The 18,710-nt window shown below is 42.9% G+C and overlaps 1 protein-coding gene across 7 annotated transcripts in view; it reads left to right on the top strand.

The window, feature by feature from the left end:
• Helz (helicase with zinc finger) overlaps nt 1–18,710 on the top strand; it is a 131,277-nt gene that overhangs the window by 13,589 nt on the left and 98,978 nt on the right. For 5 of the 7 annotated variants that reach the window (XM_076935571.1, XM_076935573.1, XM_034506647.2 and 2 more), the window contains exons 4-5: nt 13,200–13,427; nt 15,526–15,562. The exons of the other annotated variants lie outside the window; for them this stretch is intronic. In XM_076935571.1, the coding sequence (XP_076791686.1) occupies nt 13,218–13,427; nt 15,526–15,562 (247 nt within the window). In that variant the 5' untranslated portion in view covers nt 13,200–13,217. The remainder of the gene's footprint in view (nt 1–13,199; nt 13,428–15,525; nt 15,563–18,710) is intronic. 7 annotated transcript variants of the gene reach the window in all.

The following is an 18,710-nucleotide window of genomic DNA, read 5'->3' as shown; positions in this document are numbered from 1 at the left end:
GGCTGGCTCTAAATTCACAGAGCCACCTGTCTTTGCCTCTCACGTTCTGGCATTAAAGGCATGCACCACCACATCCAGCCCCATGCACTATTTCTTTTTAATTAAAGGTTTATTTATTTTTATTTTGTGTGTTTAGGTGTTTGCCTGCACATATGTCTGTGTACCATGTATGTATAGTGTTCACGGAAGCCAGAAGGGGGCATTAGATCCCTTGGAAATGGAGTTAACTGCCATGTGGGTGCTGAGAATAGAACCCGGGTCCTCCTCTGGGATAGTGCCTCTCTGTTGTTGTTTTTGTTTGTTTGTTTGTTTGTTTTTGTTTTTCTCAAGATGGGGCTAAAATTTATCTTACGTGTATATATGAGTACACTGTCTTCAGAAGATGGTATTGCGTCCTATTACAGATGGTTGTGAGCCACCATGTGGGTGCTGGGAATTAAACTCAGGACCTCTGAAGAACAGTCAGTGCTCTTAACCACTGAGCCATCTCTCCAGCTCCCGCACCTCCTGCTCTTAACCGCACCTCCTGCTCTTAACCGCTGAGCCATCACTCCTGCCTCCAGTACACTGTTCTTGTTTGTGAGGTGGAGTCTCACTATGCCACTGTGGCTGGCCTGGAATTCTGTGTAGACCAGGCTGGCCTGCAACTCAGAGATCTGCCTGCCTCTGCCTCCTGAGTGCTGGGATTAATGTGCGCTCCACAACGCCTGCCAGCATTCTTGTTTTAATGAGGTAGTTGGCTCTTTTATTTTGATTTATTCTTTAAGAAGCTCAGCTCCTTTGAACTAATTCTATTGCATATTGATATGGATAATATTTGAAAGGAAAAAATACAAAAGAAGCAGTTTTATAACAGTAAAATGCAGAAATACTAGATAATAATATAGAAAGGGGTTTAGTGAGAAATCCTGGGTTGGCCTGGAACCCGTGATGTTGCTGCCATGTTCTTCTCAGCAATTGTCTGCTGCTGTGAACCACCATAGCCAATCAGAAAAGTTTGTCTTACAGTAAAAATGTCATCAAGGCAGTTTAGTACACCCCAGCAATCCCAGCTCTCAGCTGCTGTGAACCACCATAGCCAATCGGAAAAGGTCATCAAGGCAGTTTAGTATACCCCAGCAATCCCAGCTATCAGGAGCCTGAGGCAGGAGGATCTGGAATTTGGAGCTAGCCTGGGTGACATTGTAAGTTCCAGGTTATCCTGGGCTGCAGACCCCATCAGAAAAAGCAGCTGTCTTTGCTAGAATTCATTCTTTAGAAAAACAAAAGAAAACAAAACTGTGTGTGTGGGTGCTGTTGCTGTTGTGCTGAGTGGAGGTCAAAGGACAACGTGGCCTTTGGTTCCCTCTCCACATTACCAGTGTTGTCAGGCCTTCAGGCAGCCATCTTGCCAGCCCGAGATCTCCTTAGTGTGCTTTGCTTGCTTCTCAGTGTGGGTGTGTTTTTATTCATTAAAAGAAGTGTTGAATGGTTTTGGAGGAAACTCAGACTCTTTAGGAAATAATTTGGAATTACTGAAACAAGGTTATCTCTAGAGGTGGTAGCAATTTTGAAGAATGAGCTAGGGAAAAGTCAGTGATAGGTAGAAAAAAAATCCCAGTTTTAGCTCTTAAATAAGAACAAATTATTACCAAAATAGATCATAGAAGGTCCTTCAGGTTTCTTTTATATATTTAAAAGATTTTTTTTGTGGTCCTGATGTGGCTTAGGCCTGTAATCAAGAGGTGGACACAGGAAGATTGCTGTGAGATTCTACTATCCTGTGCCACACAGTGAGTTCTTGGCTAGCCTGAGCTATGCCACGTGACAGTCTATCTCAAATAAATGAAACATACAAAAAATAAAACGTGTATTTTTAAAAGATTTATTTATTTTATGTGAATAAGTGCTCTATCTGTAAGTATACCTGGATGCCGGAAGTGAGCATAAGATTCCATTACAGATGTTCGAGAGCCACCATGTGGTTGCTGGGAATTGAACTCAGGACCTCTGGAAGAGCAGTAAGGGCTCTTAACCGCTGAGCCATCTCCCCAGCTCTAAAGTATTTTTCTTTGCTGTATTGAGATCCATTTGGAGTTTAGAAGCATTACTACTTTGTGAAAGAGGGAATTTGAAGTAGAATGTGGTTGATAAACTTGATTTCTTCTAATTTTCTCTCAGAGGCTTAGTCTTTCCCAGTGCTGCTTGTATGGTTAGAGCTAAAAAATTTTCTTTTTACATTTATTGTTGTGTGTACATGTGAGTTTGTGTGCATGCACAAATGCACATAATCAATGGACAGTTTGCTGAGAACTTACAGGAAGTCAGTTCTCTTCTGTCATGTGAATCCAGAGGATAGAACTCAGATCATCAGGACTGAGCTGTCTCACTGGCTCTTGCATTTTCTTTATTTTTCCCTTCTTTCTTTCCTTTCCTCCCTTCCTTCCCTCCTTCCTTCTTTTCTTCCTTCCGTGTATGTGTATGTGTGCTCAGTGATTTTTGTTTTAGAGAAAAAGGCAAGCTTAGTTGTATAGTAAGTATATTACTATAAATACAATTTTGTTTTGCTGTATGCCTGTGTATTCCATAGAGCCATTAGAGATCCCAGTCTGGGCAAAACAGATGATAAGAAGCTAATACTGTCTTCCTTCTTATGGCTGGCCTTCTAGTGACAGCTGAATCTATACATGACAGTTCTGGGGATGCCTGGTATTTTAGTAACTCCAGGTCATTTTGAAGGCAGGCAGGCTGGTTTGAGGTGGTCACTGAAAGCAGGGCAGGATGTTGGTAGGAACAGAGCAAGGCAGGGAAGAACATTGTGGGTAGGATATCGGTTTTTCTAGAGGTCTGCCTGTATTTGGGGTCTGTGTGTGTGGTGTTGAGAACTTTAAGGTGGTGGTCAGATTGTGAGTGACCCAGGTTCCAAGTAATGAGCTTGGGCATTACTTGGTGGGCATCTTGGAATCATGTCTCTCTGCCCCCCCCCATGTCGTCCCGTCCCCCCCCACCCCCCGCCATGGGTAATGTTCTTAGCTTTTTCTCCCAGAGGAATCATGACAGTTGCACCGTGTAGTGAGTTCCAAGCCAGCCCAGCCCAGTGCATTGTGTCTTCGGCAGACCTCATACTTTCTGCTGTGTCTGCCAGGCCCTGCCGCTCAGCGGGCGGGGAGGGTGAAAGGTCATGTGGGTCAGTCTGGATTTCTTCCTGTGGTCATAGCACACTGACTTTGTAGTATGTCTTATTTTAGGGTATTACTGGAAATACCACAGGCAAAATAGAGGCACATGGCTAGCTTAAAAAGTGTGGATTTCCAATTTTTTTAGTAGTTCTCTTTAAAATGTTTATATTCTTTGTTTTGTAAAGAAACTTAAATATACTTAATATGACCAAACCTATTAATTTTTTTGATTACTGTGACTAGAGTCCAGTTATTAATAGTCTTTTTTACATTTATTGTTTGTGTGTGTGTGGCTATCTGGCTGAGTGTGCATGCCTGTATGCATGTATGTGGTCAGGTGCATTCCATGGCATCCACAGAGAGGTCAGAGGCCAGCTTGACAGGATTTAGTTCTCTCTTTTCAACATGCGAGTCCCAGAGCTTGAACTCACGTCTTAGGTTTGACAGCAAGTGCCTTTGTCTGTTGAGCTAGTCTTACCAGCCCTGCTTTAGACTGTGGTGGTTTTGGATTCTGCTCTGTAGCTGAGAGTGTGTTTGAATTTCTCATTTTCCTGCCTCCACCTCCTGAGTGCTGGGATTCCAGGTGTATGTCATCTTGTCCAGTTTTATATGATGTTGGAAACGAAACCCATGAATGCTAGGCAGGCCACTGAGCTACATCCCTTAACTCCAAGTACCTTGTAGATAACTCTGTCTTTTAAGTTCTTCTATGACTTTATTGTTTATGTATACATAAGATGTATAATCCAAAAGTAGGATATCTCAGGGGTTCTGATTAAGAATCAGTTATGGGTCTGGGGATACAGTCAGCTTTTCTAGCATATGTGTAGCCCTAGGTTCAACCTCCAGTACTGACATGACACCCCTGTCACCTCCCACAATGAAAAAAGAATCAGTGAAGGCTGTTAGTAATTTCAGTGAAAGAAGAGAGGAAATTGAATATAGCTATTAGTCTTCTAAACCTTTACAAATGCATATGGGTCCTTTAAGTTAATTGTAAAGTAGGCAGTTTTGTGTTGATAGAGAGAAAGAAGACAGATGTGGAAATTGTCCTGACTTTCGAGTGATGACATTTTGGTTATTGCTGTTGCCCCCTGGAGTTTGATCACGGTTGCTGATGCTCTTTAAATCCTAGAGGTTTTGAGATGAAAGAGCACTGTGGCTACACTGACAAGAGAAGTTAGTGTAAGGAATGCAACTGGTTGGTTTGTATCTGTGTGTATGTTTGTATGCACAGTGTGTGCACGCGTGTGAAGGCAGAAGCTGGTAATGGAGGTCCTCTTTAGTTGCTTTCTTCATTTAAAAATTTATGTATTTATTTATTTGCTTATTTATTGATAAATTGGAGGCAGTCTCTTACGGACCTGGAGCTCACTAATATAGCCGGCAAGCAAGCCCTAGGGTTTCCAGTGCGGGGGTTATAAATGTGGAAGCTGGGAATGGAACTCGGGTCTTCACTCTTGTGTTTCAGATACTTTACAGAATGAGCATTTTCCTTTGCCCCTTCTTTTGTGTTGTTTTAGGAGATGCTCTGGACTTGTGGCATTTTCCTGCTTCAGCCTCCTAAATGCTAGGATTACAAACGTATGCTACTACACCTAGTAATGTTTTTGTTTTCAGATAATAATAGGCTGGGCGTGATGGCTTGTGGCTTTAATACCACCAGGCAGGTCTCTCTGAGTTGGAGGCCAACCTGGTCAACAAAGCAGTGAGTTCCAAAGCTTCTCAAAGAAACAAGAGTAGATTTCACGACTTAATTTAAGGTGGTCTGTTGATTATTGTTACGGTCACAGAGGTGCTTGGTCCCAGCAAGTCTGCCTGCTGCCTTCTGGTACACCATTGATTTCATTTTCTCCAGTATTTACTTTGGACCCAGACCAGCCATCCAGCTAGGATGGCATTCTTCAAAAGCATCCTATGTTTTGTGCCAGATGACCTCCAACAGTTGGCTTATTTGAAACTACTCCTTCTGAGGCTGTATGCTTGCTTTTCAGCCTGAGGAGGAGGAAGGTGAATGCAAGCATTTTTGTTTATTAGTAACCCTCTTATTTTGTGTCTATTTTTTTTTTTTTTTTTCATTTTGAGGGTTTTTTGGTGTGTGTGTGTGTGTTTGTGTTTGACAGAGTTTCTGTCTTTGGCTATCCTGGAACTAGCTCTGTAGACCAGGCTGGCCTTGAACTGATGGAGTCCACCTGTCTCTTGCCTCCTAAGTGTTGGTACTAAAGGTGTGTGCCACCATGTGCAGAAGAACTGATTTGTTTTGGTGAATAGTCTCATTAGTTTAATGCACATGTGGTTTAGGCAGCCCTCAGTCTCTAGTCAGTCTCCAGTGCAGAGCTCCCTGCCCCATGCTTGAGCATGTGCTTCCCTGGCCTGTCACTGACCATATAGTCTGCAAGCTGGAGGACTGCTTTCTGCTCTTAATATTAATATTCTTGTTTATTTATTTGGTGTCTCTCTGTGTGTCTGTGTATCTGTCTGTCTATCTGCCTGACTGCCTGCATGCTGAGGTCAGAGGATAACTTTTGGGTGTCAGTTCTCTCATTCCACCGTGTGGGCTCTGGGAATCTAACACATCTTCAGGTTGGATGGCAAGCACCTTTGCCGCAGAGCCATTGGTTTCACCCAGGTTGTTATCGGTCGTTCTTTTTCACTGCTGAGTAGTTTTCCACTGTGGGAGGGAGCACTACACTTTGTTCAGTCACTCGCTGCTAAAGGATGCTTGAGTTTTAGTTTTAGCAATTCTGAATAGAGTGGCTGTAAACATTTACTTACAAGTTTTCTATGTAAGTTTGGCTCTCATTGTTTTGGGGTTTACTTACAGGTTTTCTATGTAAGTTTGGTTCTCATTGTCTTGGGGTGAGTGGTTAGAACAAGAGGTATTATTGAAACATGTATGTCAGTGTGTGAGTATGGGCGTGTCCATGTGTGGAGGCCAGAAGGTACAGGTGATGTCACACTCTGCCTCTTCCTTTAGAGGTACAATCTGTCTCGAACTGGGGACTTGTGTTTTTCTGGCCAGCCTGGAAACAAGCTGGCCCAAAGCCTGTCTTAGCTTTCTGTGGAGCTGTGGTTATAGGGGTGTTCCAGACCCCTTGATAGGTACACACTAGGACCAAAACTGGGGCTTTATGGAAGAGCAGCAAGCGCTCATAATTGCCAAGCTATCTCTCTAGCCACAACCCTTTAAACTCATCTCTTCCAGTGTGTGATAGCTAATCCTGGCTTTAATTTGCATTTTTGTGATGGCTAATAATGTTGAGTATCTTCTTTTACTATTATTATTTTATTATTATTGTTACTTTAATCTTTTTGAAGCATGATCTCTCTCTTATCTCTTAGGAAGCCCTGTCTCCCTCTGTTACCGACCAGGCTGGCCTTAGAACTGCGAGGTTCACTTGTCTCTGCCTCCCGAGTGCTGGGATTAAAGGCATACGCCATCATGCCTGCTCTTATTATATTTTTTACTGTTTGTGTATGCACGTGCTCTTATGTGGGTTTGTGCATGTAAGTATGGAGTCTGTGGAGGTAGGGGCTGGGCCCGCACAACCGTTACCTGTTTACTGAGATGAAATCATTTCTTTGTCAAGTAGGTGAAGTTGTCACATAGAATGAATGGTATTTTATTTTCTTTAATAATAGTACTGAATTTATTTTATATTTTCGGGTGTTGGTTTGTTTGAGACAGAGTCTCATTGTAGCTCTGGCTCGCCTTGAACTCATAGAAATTCATTTGTCTGCCAAGTGCAAGAAATCTGAATTTCTATTTTGTTTTTTAAACATTTTATTTTTTTTTATTTCATGTGCATTGGTGTTTTGCTTGCATGTATGTCTATGTGAGAGCATCCGATTTTGGGATTACAGACAGTAGTGAAATGCCATGTGGATGCTGGGAATTGAACCTGGGTCCTCAGAAAGATATTCAACCCTCTTAACCACTGAGCTATCTCTTCACCCACCCTAAATTTCTTTTTAAAGATATATTTATTTTAGCATATGAGTGTTTTGCCAGCATGTAGTAGAGTTATGGACAGTTATAAACTGACCTATGGGCATCGGGAAACAACCTAGGTGCTCTTAACCTCTGAACCAGTTCTAGCTGCAAAGTACTGAATGTTTAAGTGATTTCCATTTTACATAAGTGAAAATTCGCAAGTTTAGGGGAATTACCACTGCCAAGTATCATTTTTGATGCTCCACAGAGTAACCAAAGGAGGGAGGCATTGGAGGTCTTACTATCCATTTCCAGATGGTAAATTGAGAAACTTGGGTTAAGTCTCCTGCTCAGGTCACAGAGCTGGTGAGTGCTCCGCATCAGGGCACTGTGTTACTTCCCGAGAACACGTAGCTCGGACAGTGTTAGCTTGTTTTTATTGCTACTTGTTTTTATAGTGTTTGTGTAGATACAGGCTGTGAGTTTCGCGGGGTGATTTGTGTTTTGGTACCTGGTTTGTGTCTTTCCTGTGGTTTTAGTTTATTCCAGGACTTTATTAATGGCAGGCAAACACTTGCCACTGGGTGTAGCCCAGCCCTCTTGTTCCTCAGACTTGTGTTTATCAGACATGCGCAGACACATACACAATTAAAAAATAAAATAAATCTTAAAAAGAAAAGGGCTGCACAGATGGCTCTTGACTTGTAAGCCAGATTCTGTCTCAAAAACCCAAAAAACTGGGGCTGAGAGCTGGCTCAGTCATTAAGAGCTTTTGATGCTCTTCTGGAGGACCTGAGTTCAATTCCCAGTCCCTGGGATCTCACACCTCTGGCCTCCAAGGATACCTGCCTTGTGTACACATGATCCTTATATATACACACCATTAGAAATACAATGTAAAAGTACTTTTTAGAGATACAGCCACTGTGTGGGTCCCAGGGATATAATCAGTCTTGGCCTCAAGAACCTTTACCCACCAAGCCGTCTTGATAGACCCTTTTAATTACTTTATTTTGGGACAGGGTTTTACTAAATTGTCCAGGCTGCCCTTGAATTTGCTTCTTAGTCCAGGCAGGCTGTGAGTGTTGGGTCTGTTTTGCCTCAGTCTTCTTGGTAGCTGGATCTGCCATAGCTTGCCTTTCTGTTATCTACTTGCTTATCTATCAGTTCCTGACTGAGGCTGATCTTGTTAATGCCTAGAGACAGTTTTCATTATTACAAGTTGGCAGACGTTCTGCTGTGTCTAGGAGGGGCGTCTAGGTGTGGTGTCTAGCCTGAGGTGCTGTTCAACAGACACGGAACAACTATCTGCAGCACAGAGGTATCTAGCCCCAAGTGTTTCTGGGGACATCTCTGGTGTGTGCCATAAATTAGTGACTGTTTTGTAATGCCATTCTTTTCTTATTTTTTTTTAAAAAAAGATTTAATTTTGAATTTTTATTATAGGTGTTTTACTTGCATGTGTGTGTATTATATGTATACAGTGTTCATGGAGATCCAAGAGAGCATTGGATCCTTGGGAACTAGAGCTACAGAGGGCTGTGAGCCACCACGTCAGTGCTGGGAACTGAATCTGGGTCCTTTGAGAGAGCAGCAAAGTGGTCTTAACTGCTGAGCTGTCACCTCAGCCCCTGTAATGCTGGTCTTAGGTGTGGTGGCAGAGTTATTGCAACAATCCAGAAATAATAGTTTTTGATTTTTGTTTGATAATTGATTCTACCAAGTCAATACATGTTTATATGAGGGACATAAATTCAAACCGTAACTGAAATGTTTAAACTCTCTTAAACTCAACTAGGAATTATATAGCATGCGGAGGGGAAGCTGAGGGAGTTTGAAAAGAGAGTAGGAAAAGACTGAAGAGATGTAATCTATTTGTTTAATTATCTAGTTAGTTAATAACATAGGTTTTATGTTAAATGATTTGTAAAAAAAAAAAAAAAAAAAAGAAAGAAAGAAAGAAAAAGGAAGAAAGAAAATCAAAACAGAAAAAGCAGGTAATGCCCGCATGCCTTTAATCCCAGCACTTGAGAGGAAGAGGCAGGCAGCCTGGTCTAATAGAGTGAGTTCCAAGACAGCCAGGGATACACAGGGAAGTCTTGTCTTGAAAAAACAAAAACCCCAAAAAGCTAAAACGTATTAACACTTAACATGTTAAGTATAAACATTTTAAACCATATTTTGTTTTCAGTTAAAAATTCCAGGTGCTGGGAAAAAGCAGCTCAGTTTATAAGGCCTGTCATATAACCCTGAGGGTCTGAGTTCAGATGGTGGCATCCAAGGAAAAGCCAGGCCTGGTAGTGTCTACTTGTAATCCAGTATTGGAAAAACAAAGACAGGCAGATCCTTGGAGGTTTTAGCCAACCAGCCTCACCAAATTGATAAACTCCAGATTCAGTAAGAGATCTTATCTTTAAAAAAAAAAAAAAAAAAAAAAAGGACACTGGACGTAGTGAGGCGTATCTTTGTATACAGAGCCTTATGGTGTAGCCTTGGCTGTCCTAGGCACTATCATAGATCAGGCTGGCCTTGAACTCAGAGATCCACTTCCTTTGCCTCTTGGGTGCTGGAATTAAAGGCAGGTGACACCAGGCTGACTATGGTGCATGCTTTTAGTCCCACTATTTTAGAGGGAGAGGGTAGGGGCTGGAGTGATAAAGGAAGATAAGGCTGCTTTTCCAGAAGACTGGTTTGATCCCCAGCACCCACATAGTGGGTCAAAATTGTAACTCCAATCTCAGGGGTCAGACACTCTCTTTTGGCCTCTGTGGACACCATTAGGTAATAATAATAGCAACAGTAATAGTGATGATGATGATGATGATGATGATGATGATGATGATGATGACGACGATGACGATGATGATGATAGGCAGATCTCTTAAACTCACAGAGGTGAGTTTAAGGCCAACTTGGTTTACATAGTGAGACACTGTCTCAGAGGAAGGTTGAGGGTAATTGAGGAAGATGTTTATGTTGACCTTTAGCCTTCATGTGCCTTTCTATACACACACACACTCTCTCTTTCTCTCTTTTTGTCTCTCTTTCTCTCTCTCTCCATATTGAGAAAGTTAGAGAATATTGTATTGCATCTTCTATACTACTCGTGTTTGCTAACTGCTGACAAATACTGATGGTGCCCCTTTTGACTCCTCTTATCCTGTTCCTTCAGGGCCTCTGTGTTTTCTGCAATATCAACAGTATGGGAAGCTGCCGGGCTGTGCTCACTTCTGATGCCTCTCATCCTGCACTGCAGTTTTTGGCAGCAGAACAGCTTATTGAGGGCAGAGCCAGGTTATCAAGGTTGGAGCTGGAGATGCCTGCCAAGAGCATTTCTGTAGGCCAGTGCTTCTCAACCTTCCTAATGCTGTGACCCTTTAAAACAGTTCCTCATATTGTGGTGACCCCCATGAAATCATTTTTGTTGCTACTTCATAACCATAATTATGTTTCTGAATTATAGTGTAAGTATCTGTGTCTCCTGATGGTCGTAGGCAATCCCTATGAAAGGGTCATTCAACCCCAAAGGGGTTGCGACCCACCCCACTGGTTAGAAACCTGCTGCTGTAGGCTGAAGCCGTGGCGGGACAGAAGGACTCCATAAGGCTAACGGGAAACATGGAGGTTGTCGGAGCAGAAGAAAGGCTAAGAGAATTGAGCAAGCAGAGCTGGCTACAGCCTTGATGAGGGCAGGGAGGAGGGTTGGCAGGAGCTGGTCTTGAGGCAGTACTGTGACTGCCACTTCTTACAGCCAGGTCATCTGCCAGGCTTCTGTTCCCAGTGAAGGCACAGGGAGAAGCAGGCTTGAATTCCTGCTGTCGTTTTAATTATTATACACCAGTGTGAACACACGTCACAGTGCATGTTTGCTTGGGGTCAGAGCTCCTTCCATTGTGGGACATGTGGGTCAGACAAGCTGGTGGGCTCTTCCAGGAAGCACCTTTACTGAGCCATCTTACTGGCCCTCTTATTGTCTCCTTGAGCCATTTTACTGGGTTTCCTCCCTCTGATAGAGTGAACTAATATGTATGGATTTAATAGAGTGGCTTATAGGCTGTGGCCCAAGTAGTCCAACAATGGCTATCTCCTGTGGAAAGGTGAGGGCTCCAGTAGTTGTTCAATCCTCAGGACTAGATGTCTTAGGTATCCCTATCCAGTGCTGCAGTCCCCATCTTGGAGAGCTGCCTGTCTTCCATCTGTGTTGGAATTCTGAAGTAGTAGGTTCTTACTCTGGCAAAGGAGTACTTTAGCAGCAGGACAGTTGAGCCCTCCCATGTGAGTGAGGACAATCAGGCAAAAAGCACAGCTTTCTCCTTCCCTGTCCCTTTATGTAGACTGTCACCAGGAAGTGTGGACTACAGTGGGGTTGATCTTCTGACTTCACATGATTCAGATTTACTGTGGGTCTCCCTCAAATAATCCAGCCCAGAAAAATCCCACATAGCTATGCCCAGCTGTTTGGGTTTTAGTTAAACAAAAACATATTTTAGAAAAGGCTTTACTTTGTGTGAATGAAGGTGTTCACACCTGCCACAGACCACATGTGAGGTCAGACAAGTTGGTTTGCTCCTACTGTGTGGTACCCTGGGATCCAGCTCCAGTTGTTAGTATGGCAGCAATCACCTTTCTTCACCGGGCTGGCTCTAGACTCCAGTGTGCCCTCAGTGGTCATTGCTGCTATTCCCCTACTGACTGTCCTTCAGAGGACTGACATTGATAGATTACTTCCCCTTTTATAGCCCCAGGAATCAAACTCAACCCTGTACATGCTAGCCAGGGGCTCTGCCATTGAGCCGTTGATAGGTTCTGACTTTGTTTACAACCTGTCCTGCATGCGTTGTTACTGGTGGGAAGAACCTCTGTTTCTCATGGTATTTTACCCAGAGTTCTCCCTACCCTACCCTACTGCTCTTTGGCATCTTGAGTTTAAAGTGTGGTCTATCTCTTCTTGCTGAGTTCAGCTGAACACTTCCTTTTTAAAAACATGTCTTAAAAAGTGTCCTTGTAGGTGCATGTGTGGGTGCATGTATAGAGGTAAGAGGAAAACTTGTGGGAATTGGTTCTTCTACCTTGTGCTTATCAGGGATTGATGGGCCACCAGATTGGGTGGCAAGTGCCTTTACCCACTGAGTCCTCTAGTTCAGCTTGTCTCTTGTCTCTGCAAAGCTGGAGTTTGCTCCTGCTGTGGTCTGTACGGTGAACTCTTGTTCCCCTCTTGATCCAGCTCATGCCTCCGATGGACTGAGTCTTTCTGGTCTTTGGTAGCCTGTGCTTTGCTCCTCCGCTAACCTCTGAGATCCTGGAAAGCAGTGACCTCGTGCGCCATCTCTGTATTTGGGGCTGTTCGCACATGGCCTGGCCCTCTGGGAATGTGGGTGGAGTTGAAATAATGCCCAGCTCGGACTTTGGCTAGTTTTTTTAAGGATGTGAGAAAAAATTCTACACAACATGGATTTTGATTTTTTTTCAATGTCAGAAGTGTAAGACTAAAGAGAGGCTGAAACTTGAAGGTTTAGACAGGAAATGTTTCTGCTCCTTTGGTCAAAAAAGTAGAATCTTTATCTGTACTTTGTAGCATTCATATATTCATTCTTCAGTTATGAAGAATTTGAACTTGTCGGCTTACCGTGGGTAGTTTAGCATGTATCTTAGTAAATAAAGGCTTCATAAAATATAGATATTAGATTTACAGTGTCTCCAGCTGCTGCTCAGCTGCTGTGACCAGGAAGCCTGTTGAAGGACGCTCTCCATTGGGCAGTCAGCTGCTGGGCCTGGGATTGGGGAGAGAGTTTATAAGCACTCCTAAATCTTTGTCTTGTTTTTTTTTTTTTTTTTTAAACAAATATTCTTAAGATCTTTCATTATCTGAAAACATTTTTTGCCTCTGTGTGTGCTTCCGAGTGTGTGTGCACCACATGCACGCGGGGTCCTAAAGAAGCCGTCAGAGACTCTGGGACTGCTGTTAGAGTTGACTGTGAGTTGCCTAGGAGCTGAACCTGGGTCCCGAATCTGGCTCTCTACAGGAGGAGCAAATACTCGTAATTGCTGAGCCATGTCTGCAGCCCTCTGCTGAGTCTTTAAGTCACATCATTCTTTCTCATGTTTAGGATTTTTGTCCCTGAGTCATGGAAGACAGAAGAGCTGAAAGGTCATGTGAACAAGCGTGTGCGTCACTGCAAAGGCAGGACTATGACATGGCCCTCCAGCACTGCACAGATGCCCTGCTCTCTCTTGGCCAGTACTCCATGGCAGACTTCACAGGGCCGTGCCCAGTGGAGATTGAGCGCATCAAAATCGAGAGTCTTCTTTACAGAATTGCCTCATTCTTGCAATTGGTGAGTGAATGCTGTTGGTAACCAGTGACAAGCTGTTGATGGACCAGTAATTACAAGGACCATGGAGACACCTTCTGTACAGATGAGCTAGCTTGGACCTGAACAGATAACAAGGGAGATACCTGGTGATTGCTGAACATTCTCAATGGCAAACAACTATATCTTAAAACTTTACAAATTGTGTTATGGTACTTATTCAATACATGTTTATCGAGCACATCTGTCTGATAGACACTGTTCTAGGAACTCCACAGGTACACTGGTGAGAGAGAGAGAGGCCTTCTTCCTGTCACAGTCTAGTAGGGGGACAGATAGAAGCACTGGCTGTTGCAGGTGGCTGTGCACTGGGTTGACAGTATGCTGAAAGGAGATGGCCCAGGAACCAGGGAGCAGCCGTGCCTGAGATGGCATTTCCCCAGGCTGCCCAGGGCCAGTCAATGAGAGGGTGATAGGAAGGGGAAACGAGGGTGGGTATGTGGAGATCTGGAGGAAGGGAAAAGTGCAGGGACCCTGAAGCAGAGGCATCACAGTCAGATTTGAACAGTAGCTGGGCCCGTGTGACTCAGGTAGAGCGAGTGAGGGGAGAGGGGAAAGGTAGGGGAGTGGAGTTTGTCAGGCCTTCTGAATCATTCATAGGAGTGATTGGGGGCTGCTGCAGCAGCTGGGGCAGAGCAGGGGTGGGATTTGATTCACCAGGAATCCTTAGACTAGTTTTCAAAACAGACTATTAAAAAAAAAAAAAAAAAAAGCCAGGTGGTGGTGGTGCACGCCTTTAATCTCAGCACTTGGGAGGCAGAAGCAGGAGAACCTATGTGAGTTCAAGGGCAGCTCCCTTTACATAGTGAATTCCAGGACAGCTAAGGCTATGTAGAAAGACCCTGTCTCAAAGAAGAAACAAAAACAGACTATAAAGGGATATGAATGTATGCAAGGGGACCATTGGGGACTGTTGGGATGACCCAGGGCCAACATGACCGAGACTCAATGTTCAGTTTATAAACAGCAGTGCAGCCTGTTCTGTGTAGGAACCGATTTCCTGACACCAAGTGCAGGGAATAGGGGCTCTGTCATGTGAAGTCATTTACCCTGAGTTTCTCTGACTGAGCACTTAGAAGAACGGGGTTTCCTGGAGCTGGGTGATCCTCCTGCTTCTGCCTCTGGAATGAAGGTTTGCAAGCTTCCAGAGAAGTCTATCACAAGCACCAGAGTTAAATAAAAGAAAGGAGCCAGTGGAAAAGTAGAAGTTACAAGTTTAGTTTTTTTTTTTTTTTTTAATTTTAATTTTATTTTTTAAAATCATAGTTATTTTTACCTTATGTGCATTGGTGTTTTGTCTGCATTTGTATCTGTGTGAGGGTATCAGATCACCTGGAACTAGAGTTACAGACTGTGTGGGTGCTGGGAATTGAGCCTAGGTCTTCTGGAAGAGCAGCCAGTGCTCTTAACCACTGAGTCATCTCTGTTAAATTCCTCCTTCCCCTTGCAAAACAGGGTTTAGGGGTTCTCTGTTTATCCCTGGCTGTTTTGGGATTTGCTCTGTAGACCAGGCTAGCTTCAAACTCAGAGATCTGCCTGTCTCTACTTATGTGCTGGGACTAAAGGTGTGCACCACCACCTCTGGCTCAGGCAGAATGTTTTTAAGTTGGGAAAAATAATAGCATGTTTGTTTAGGAATGAATCAGTGGAAAGGAAATGTGAAAAGGTGTGGTAGAGTAAAAGAAGTGTGGAGGTGGATTGTTGGTTGGTTTAGAAAGAAATAGGTGCGAGGAGGAGAGACTGCTGGGAAGGAGGTAGACACAACCGCCGCAGTGGGAATTCTCAGTCAAGCCGTTGGCAGCAGGAGAGGAGGTTGCAGGAGGAGGTTGTGGATAACTCAGAAGCTGGAGTCTGTAACAATGTTGTGGGAGTGGGTGCAGGGCAGCTGCATTGTGGTGTGGAGGAGGTGAGCCTCAGAGAGCATGGGCATGAGCCATCCCTGTGAGTGTTAGACTGACAGCGCTCAAGGTTCTCCTCAGAGAAGCTCTGTTCCTCTGTGCTGCTGATCTTAAAAGCAGCCTTTGAAGCATGTCCACTTACCTTGTGTCTTTTCTTTTTGTAGAAAAACTACGGGCAAGCTGATGAAGATTGTAGGCATGGTATGTTTAAAAAATGGGACCCTTTTCTGATTCGAAGATTTTTAAAAATTATTAAAGTGAACAAAGTTTAAGGTTTGACTTTTTTTTTTTTTTTTTTTTTAAATTTTCATCTGCCAATTTCGGAAACAATTGTAATGTAAAAAATCCTATCTTACTGTCAATCCAGAGAAGAATTGGGTTGATGTGTTTCCTGCTGTGACAGGCATATACCAGGTGAGCATGTGGGCATGACTGTTGACATTCCTGTCCCACGTGCCCCTTCGCTCCCTCAAGGAGCGGTTACAGTGAGTCCTTTAAAGTCTGGACAGAGTTAAACTCTGTAAGTGCCGTGTTTAAGAAATGCATCACATGTTGATAAAAATGCTAAACTTAATACATTGAAAATGTCTGTCCTTTCTTTTAAAAGAGTCAGGGTATGTTTCTTAGTAGTATGACTGGAATGTTTTGGAGTTCTCTTTCCTGTTTTCTTGTGGCTGGAAGTTGAGACCAGTAAGATTCACATTCTCTAAGTATTCATTGTGTGGAAATCTTTTTCCTGGCCATTGCTGCATCTCAGTAGTGTGTCCAGGATTCTGAGGGTGAAGGGTTCAGTGTGCCTTCCCACGCTCTCATGCTGGGCTGTTCACACAGCTCAGTGGCTTGGATAATGTAAGTCATGTTTCATTTATCCAGAACTGGGGGTTCAGCCTGAGGTATTTGACATATTAGGTTTTTTGTTTTTGTTTTGCCTCCTTATTTCTTTGTGTCAAAACTTTAAAAAAGAATTAAATATTTATTTTACACCTTATCAAGTCATGCTACATACTTCTGTGATACATGAGGGCATATTTTACACACTAGTCATTAATGGTCAGTGGCCTTTCTATGAACCTTGCAATAGAATTACAGTAGTTTGGGACTTAAATTAGAATTAGAGATATTCCTGTCATCCTTGGACATTTCTAAAAAACACTAAGCAGATACAATGTCATATAGAGAACTGTGAAGTCTGTCTCATCTGGAGACGTGTGTTTAGTAAGCCTGCCTTTTACTGTACTGAGAACCACAGATGCTTAGAATACATAAATTGTTTTTTTTTTTCCCCTTTAGCAAATAATTGTAAAGTGGGGCTGGAGAGATGGCTTAGTGGGTAAGAGAACACTTGTTGCTCTAGCAGAGGATCCAGGTTTGGTTTTCAGCACCCTCGTGGTGGCTCACAAACTTCTGAAACTAGTCCTAGGGGATCCAGCACCCTGTTCTGACGTCTGTGGCCACCAGGCACAAGCAGGGTTCATATAGATACACGGAGACAAAACATCACATAAAATAAATTTAAAAACCTTAAGAAACAAAATCAAACAAAAACGAACTTGAACATGCTTAATACAGCGTTGCTTCCTATGCTGTAGCATGGCTGCCTTTCAAGTTAGTGTTAATGCAGTGCCTGCAGTTCATGGTGCGCATTCCCTTGTGTCCTGTGACACAGTCGTCATTCCCCAACTGATGAGCCTCCAGCAGGTTCTGGTTTGTCCTTTGTCTCTACAAACCACTTGCTAATAAACACATTCTTGCTTACTGTTGCCATTGTTTCATATCTATTCTTGAGCGTCGGCTTTCTGGGATAACTGTGTACTGGTGGTGTTTGTATAGATGCCGGCAGCATGTAGTGTGACATGTTCTTGCCCTCTGCAATATGTGCAAAAGTTCCCGGCACTCCTGATGCCAAAACCCTGCAGTTTTGAAACTTTGCCTATCTCAGGTGTAAGAACTGGTCCTGTCTGTTTAACTTTCACTTTCCTGAGTTCTTGAGAAGTTGACACAGTCTTCTCATTTGGGAATATGTACACAAAGTTCCCAGGAGATGATGAGATTTGTGAAAAGTCATGGAAGAGTAAATGTTGGTGAGGGGAAATTTTGTTTTTGCTGTTTTTTTTTTTTTTTTTGTTTGTTTGTTTTTAGTTTTTTTCTTCCTTATTTTAATATAAACACAGTGTCTCTCTACATAGCTCTGGCTCCTCTGGGACTCACCATGTAGAGCAGGTCTGCTCTGCTACTTAGCATTTTAAAATTACACACATTTAAAAACAGATGAGTACCTCAGACCAACGCTGCCTTGTGTACATTTTCTAGAGTCTGATGCTCATTCTTCTGTTGTGGGGTCAGTTTGCATTTTTTTTTGTAACTTGTGTATGTGTGTGTGTGTATGTATGTGTGTATGTGCCATTTTAAAAATAAACAGCTCATTAGCCAAACTACATTGATTTTGATACATTATGTTGTATTGAATACTATTGCCAAGAAGCAGGTATCAGTGACCATCAGATTTATTTAATTCTTACTCTCGAAACATCACAGAATATCACTAAATCAAAAAGCAATTATCTATCTATCTATCTATCTATCTATCTATCTATCTATGTTTTTGAGTTAGTCTCTGGCTGGCCTGGACCTTCCTGTATAGACCAGGCTGGCCTGGAACTCACGGAGATCTGAGTGCTGGGATTAGATGTGTTTCACTATGCCTGGCCCTTCTTAAGTAATTCTTATGTATACATGTATGTATACATATAAAATTAAAAGCTTATTATAATTTATTTTACTTAGTATCTAGGGAGTTTGAAGCCATCAGCAGTTCTAGTGCAATTTCAAGAGCAATTGGGAATTAGTAAGCTCTGTGAAGTTGGTTAGTGTAGTGCACCTTGTAGGTAAATACTTTCTAGCTTGTGGAAGAATCTCTTTAAAATTGGTTTCATTCTTAGCAAACTGTCCTCATTCATGACCTTTATTGTTGCTAATGTTACTGTGTGTTCTCTTTTTAGAGAAACTTGATGACCCTCAGAAGGTACTAATTTGGCATATGTGGTGTCAGGGCCTTCTCAGTTGCCATGGGTTTCTGTTCTCCATCCATATGTTCGTATGAAATCCTATTTTGATCTGACAGGAGCTCTAGAATGGATTTATGGAGGGATGGGTACACAGTTTGTTAGTAACTGGCATCTGGAGGAAGTGTATAGTGTTCTTTCTTTCATTCTGTCATGTGGGATGTGAGCACTGAGTGAGCTTACACCATCAGCCTCAGCTGCAAGCACCTTTACCTGTTGAGCCGTCTTCCTGGCCCTGTGTTTTAAAATGTTTTAAAGTAACTGTAGATAGGGAGATAATGACTTCT

Source organism: Arvicanthis niloticus, chromosome 6, assembly GCF_011762505.2.
Source record: "Arvicanthis niloticus isolate mArvNil1 chromosome 6, mArvNil1.pat.X, whole genome shotgun sequence".
Classification (NCBI taxonomy): domain Eukaryota; kingdom Metazoa; phylum Chordata; class Mammalia; order Rodentia; family Muridae; genus Arvicanthis; species Arvicanthis niloticus.
The sequence above is the reverse complement of the archived record's forward strand: the minus strand, read 5'-3'. Positions and strand labels throughout refer to the sequence as shown.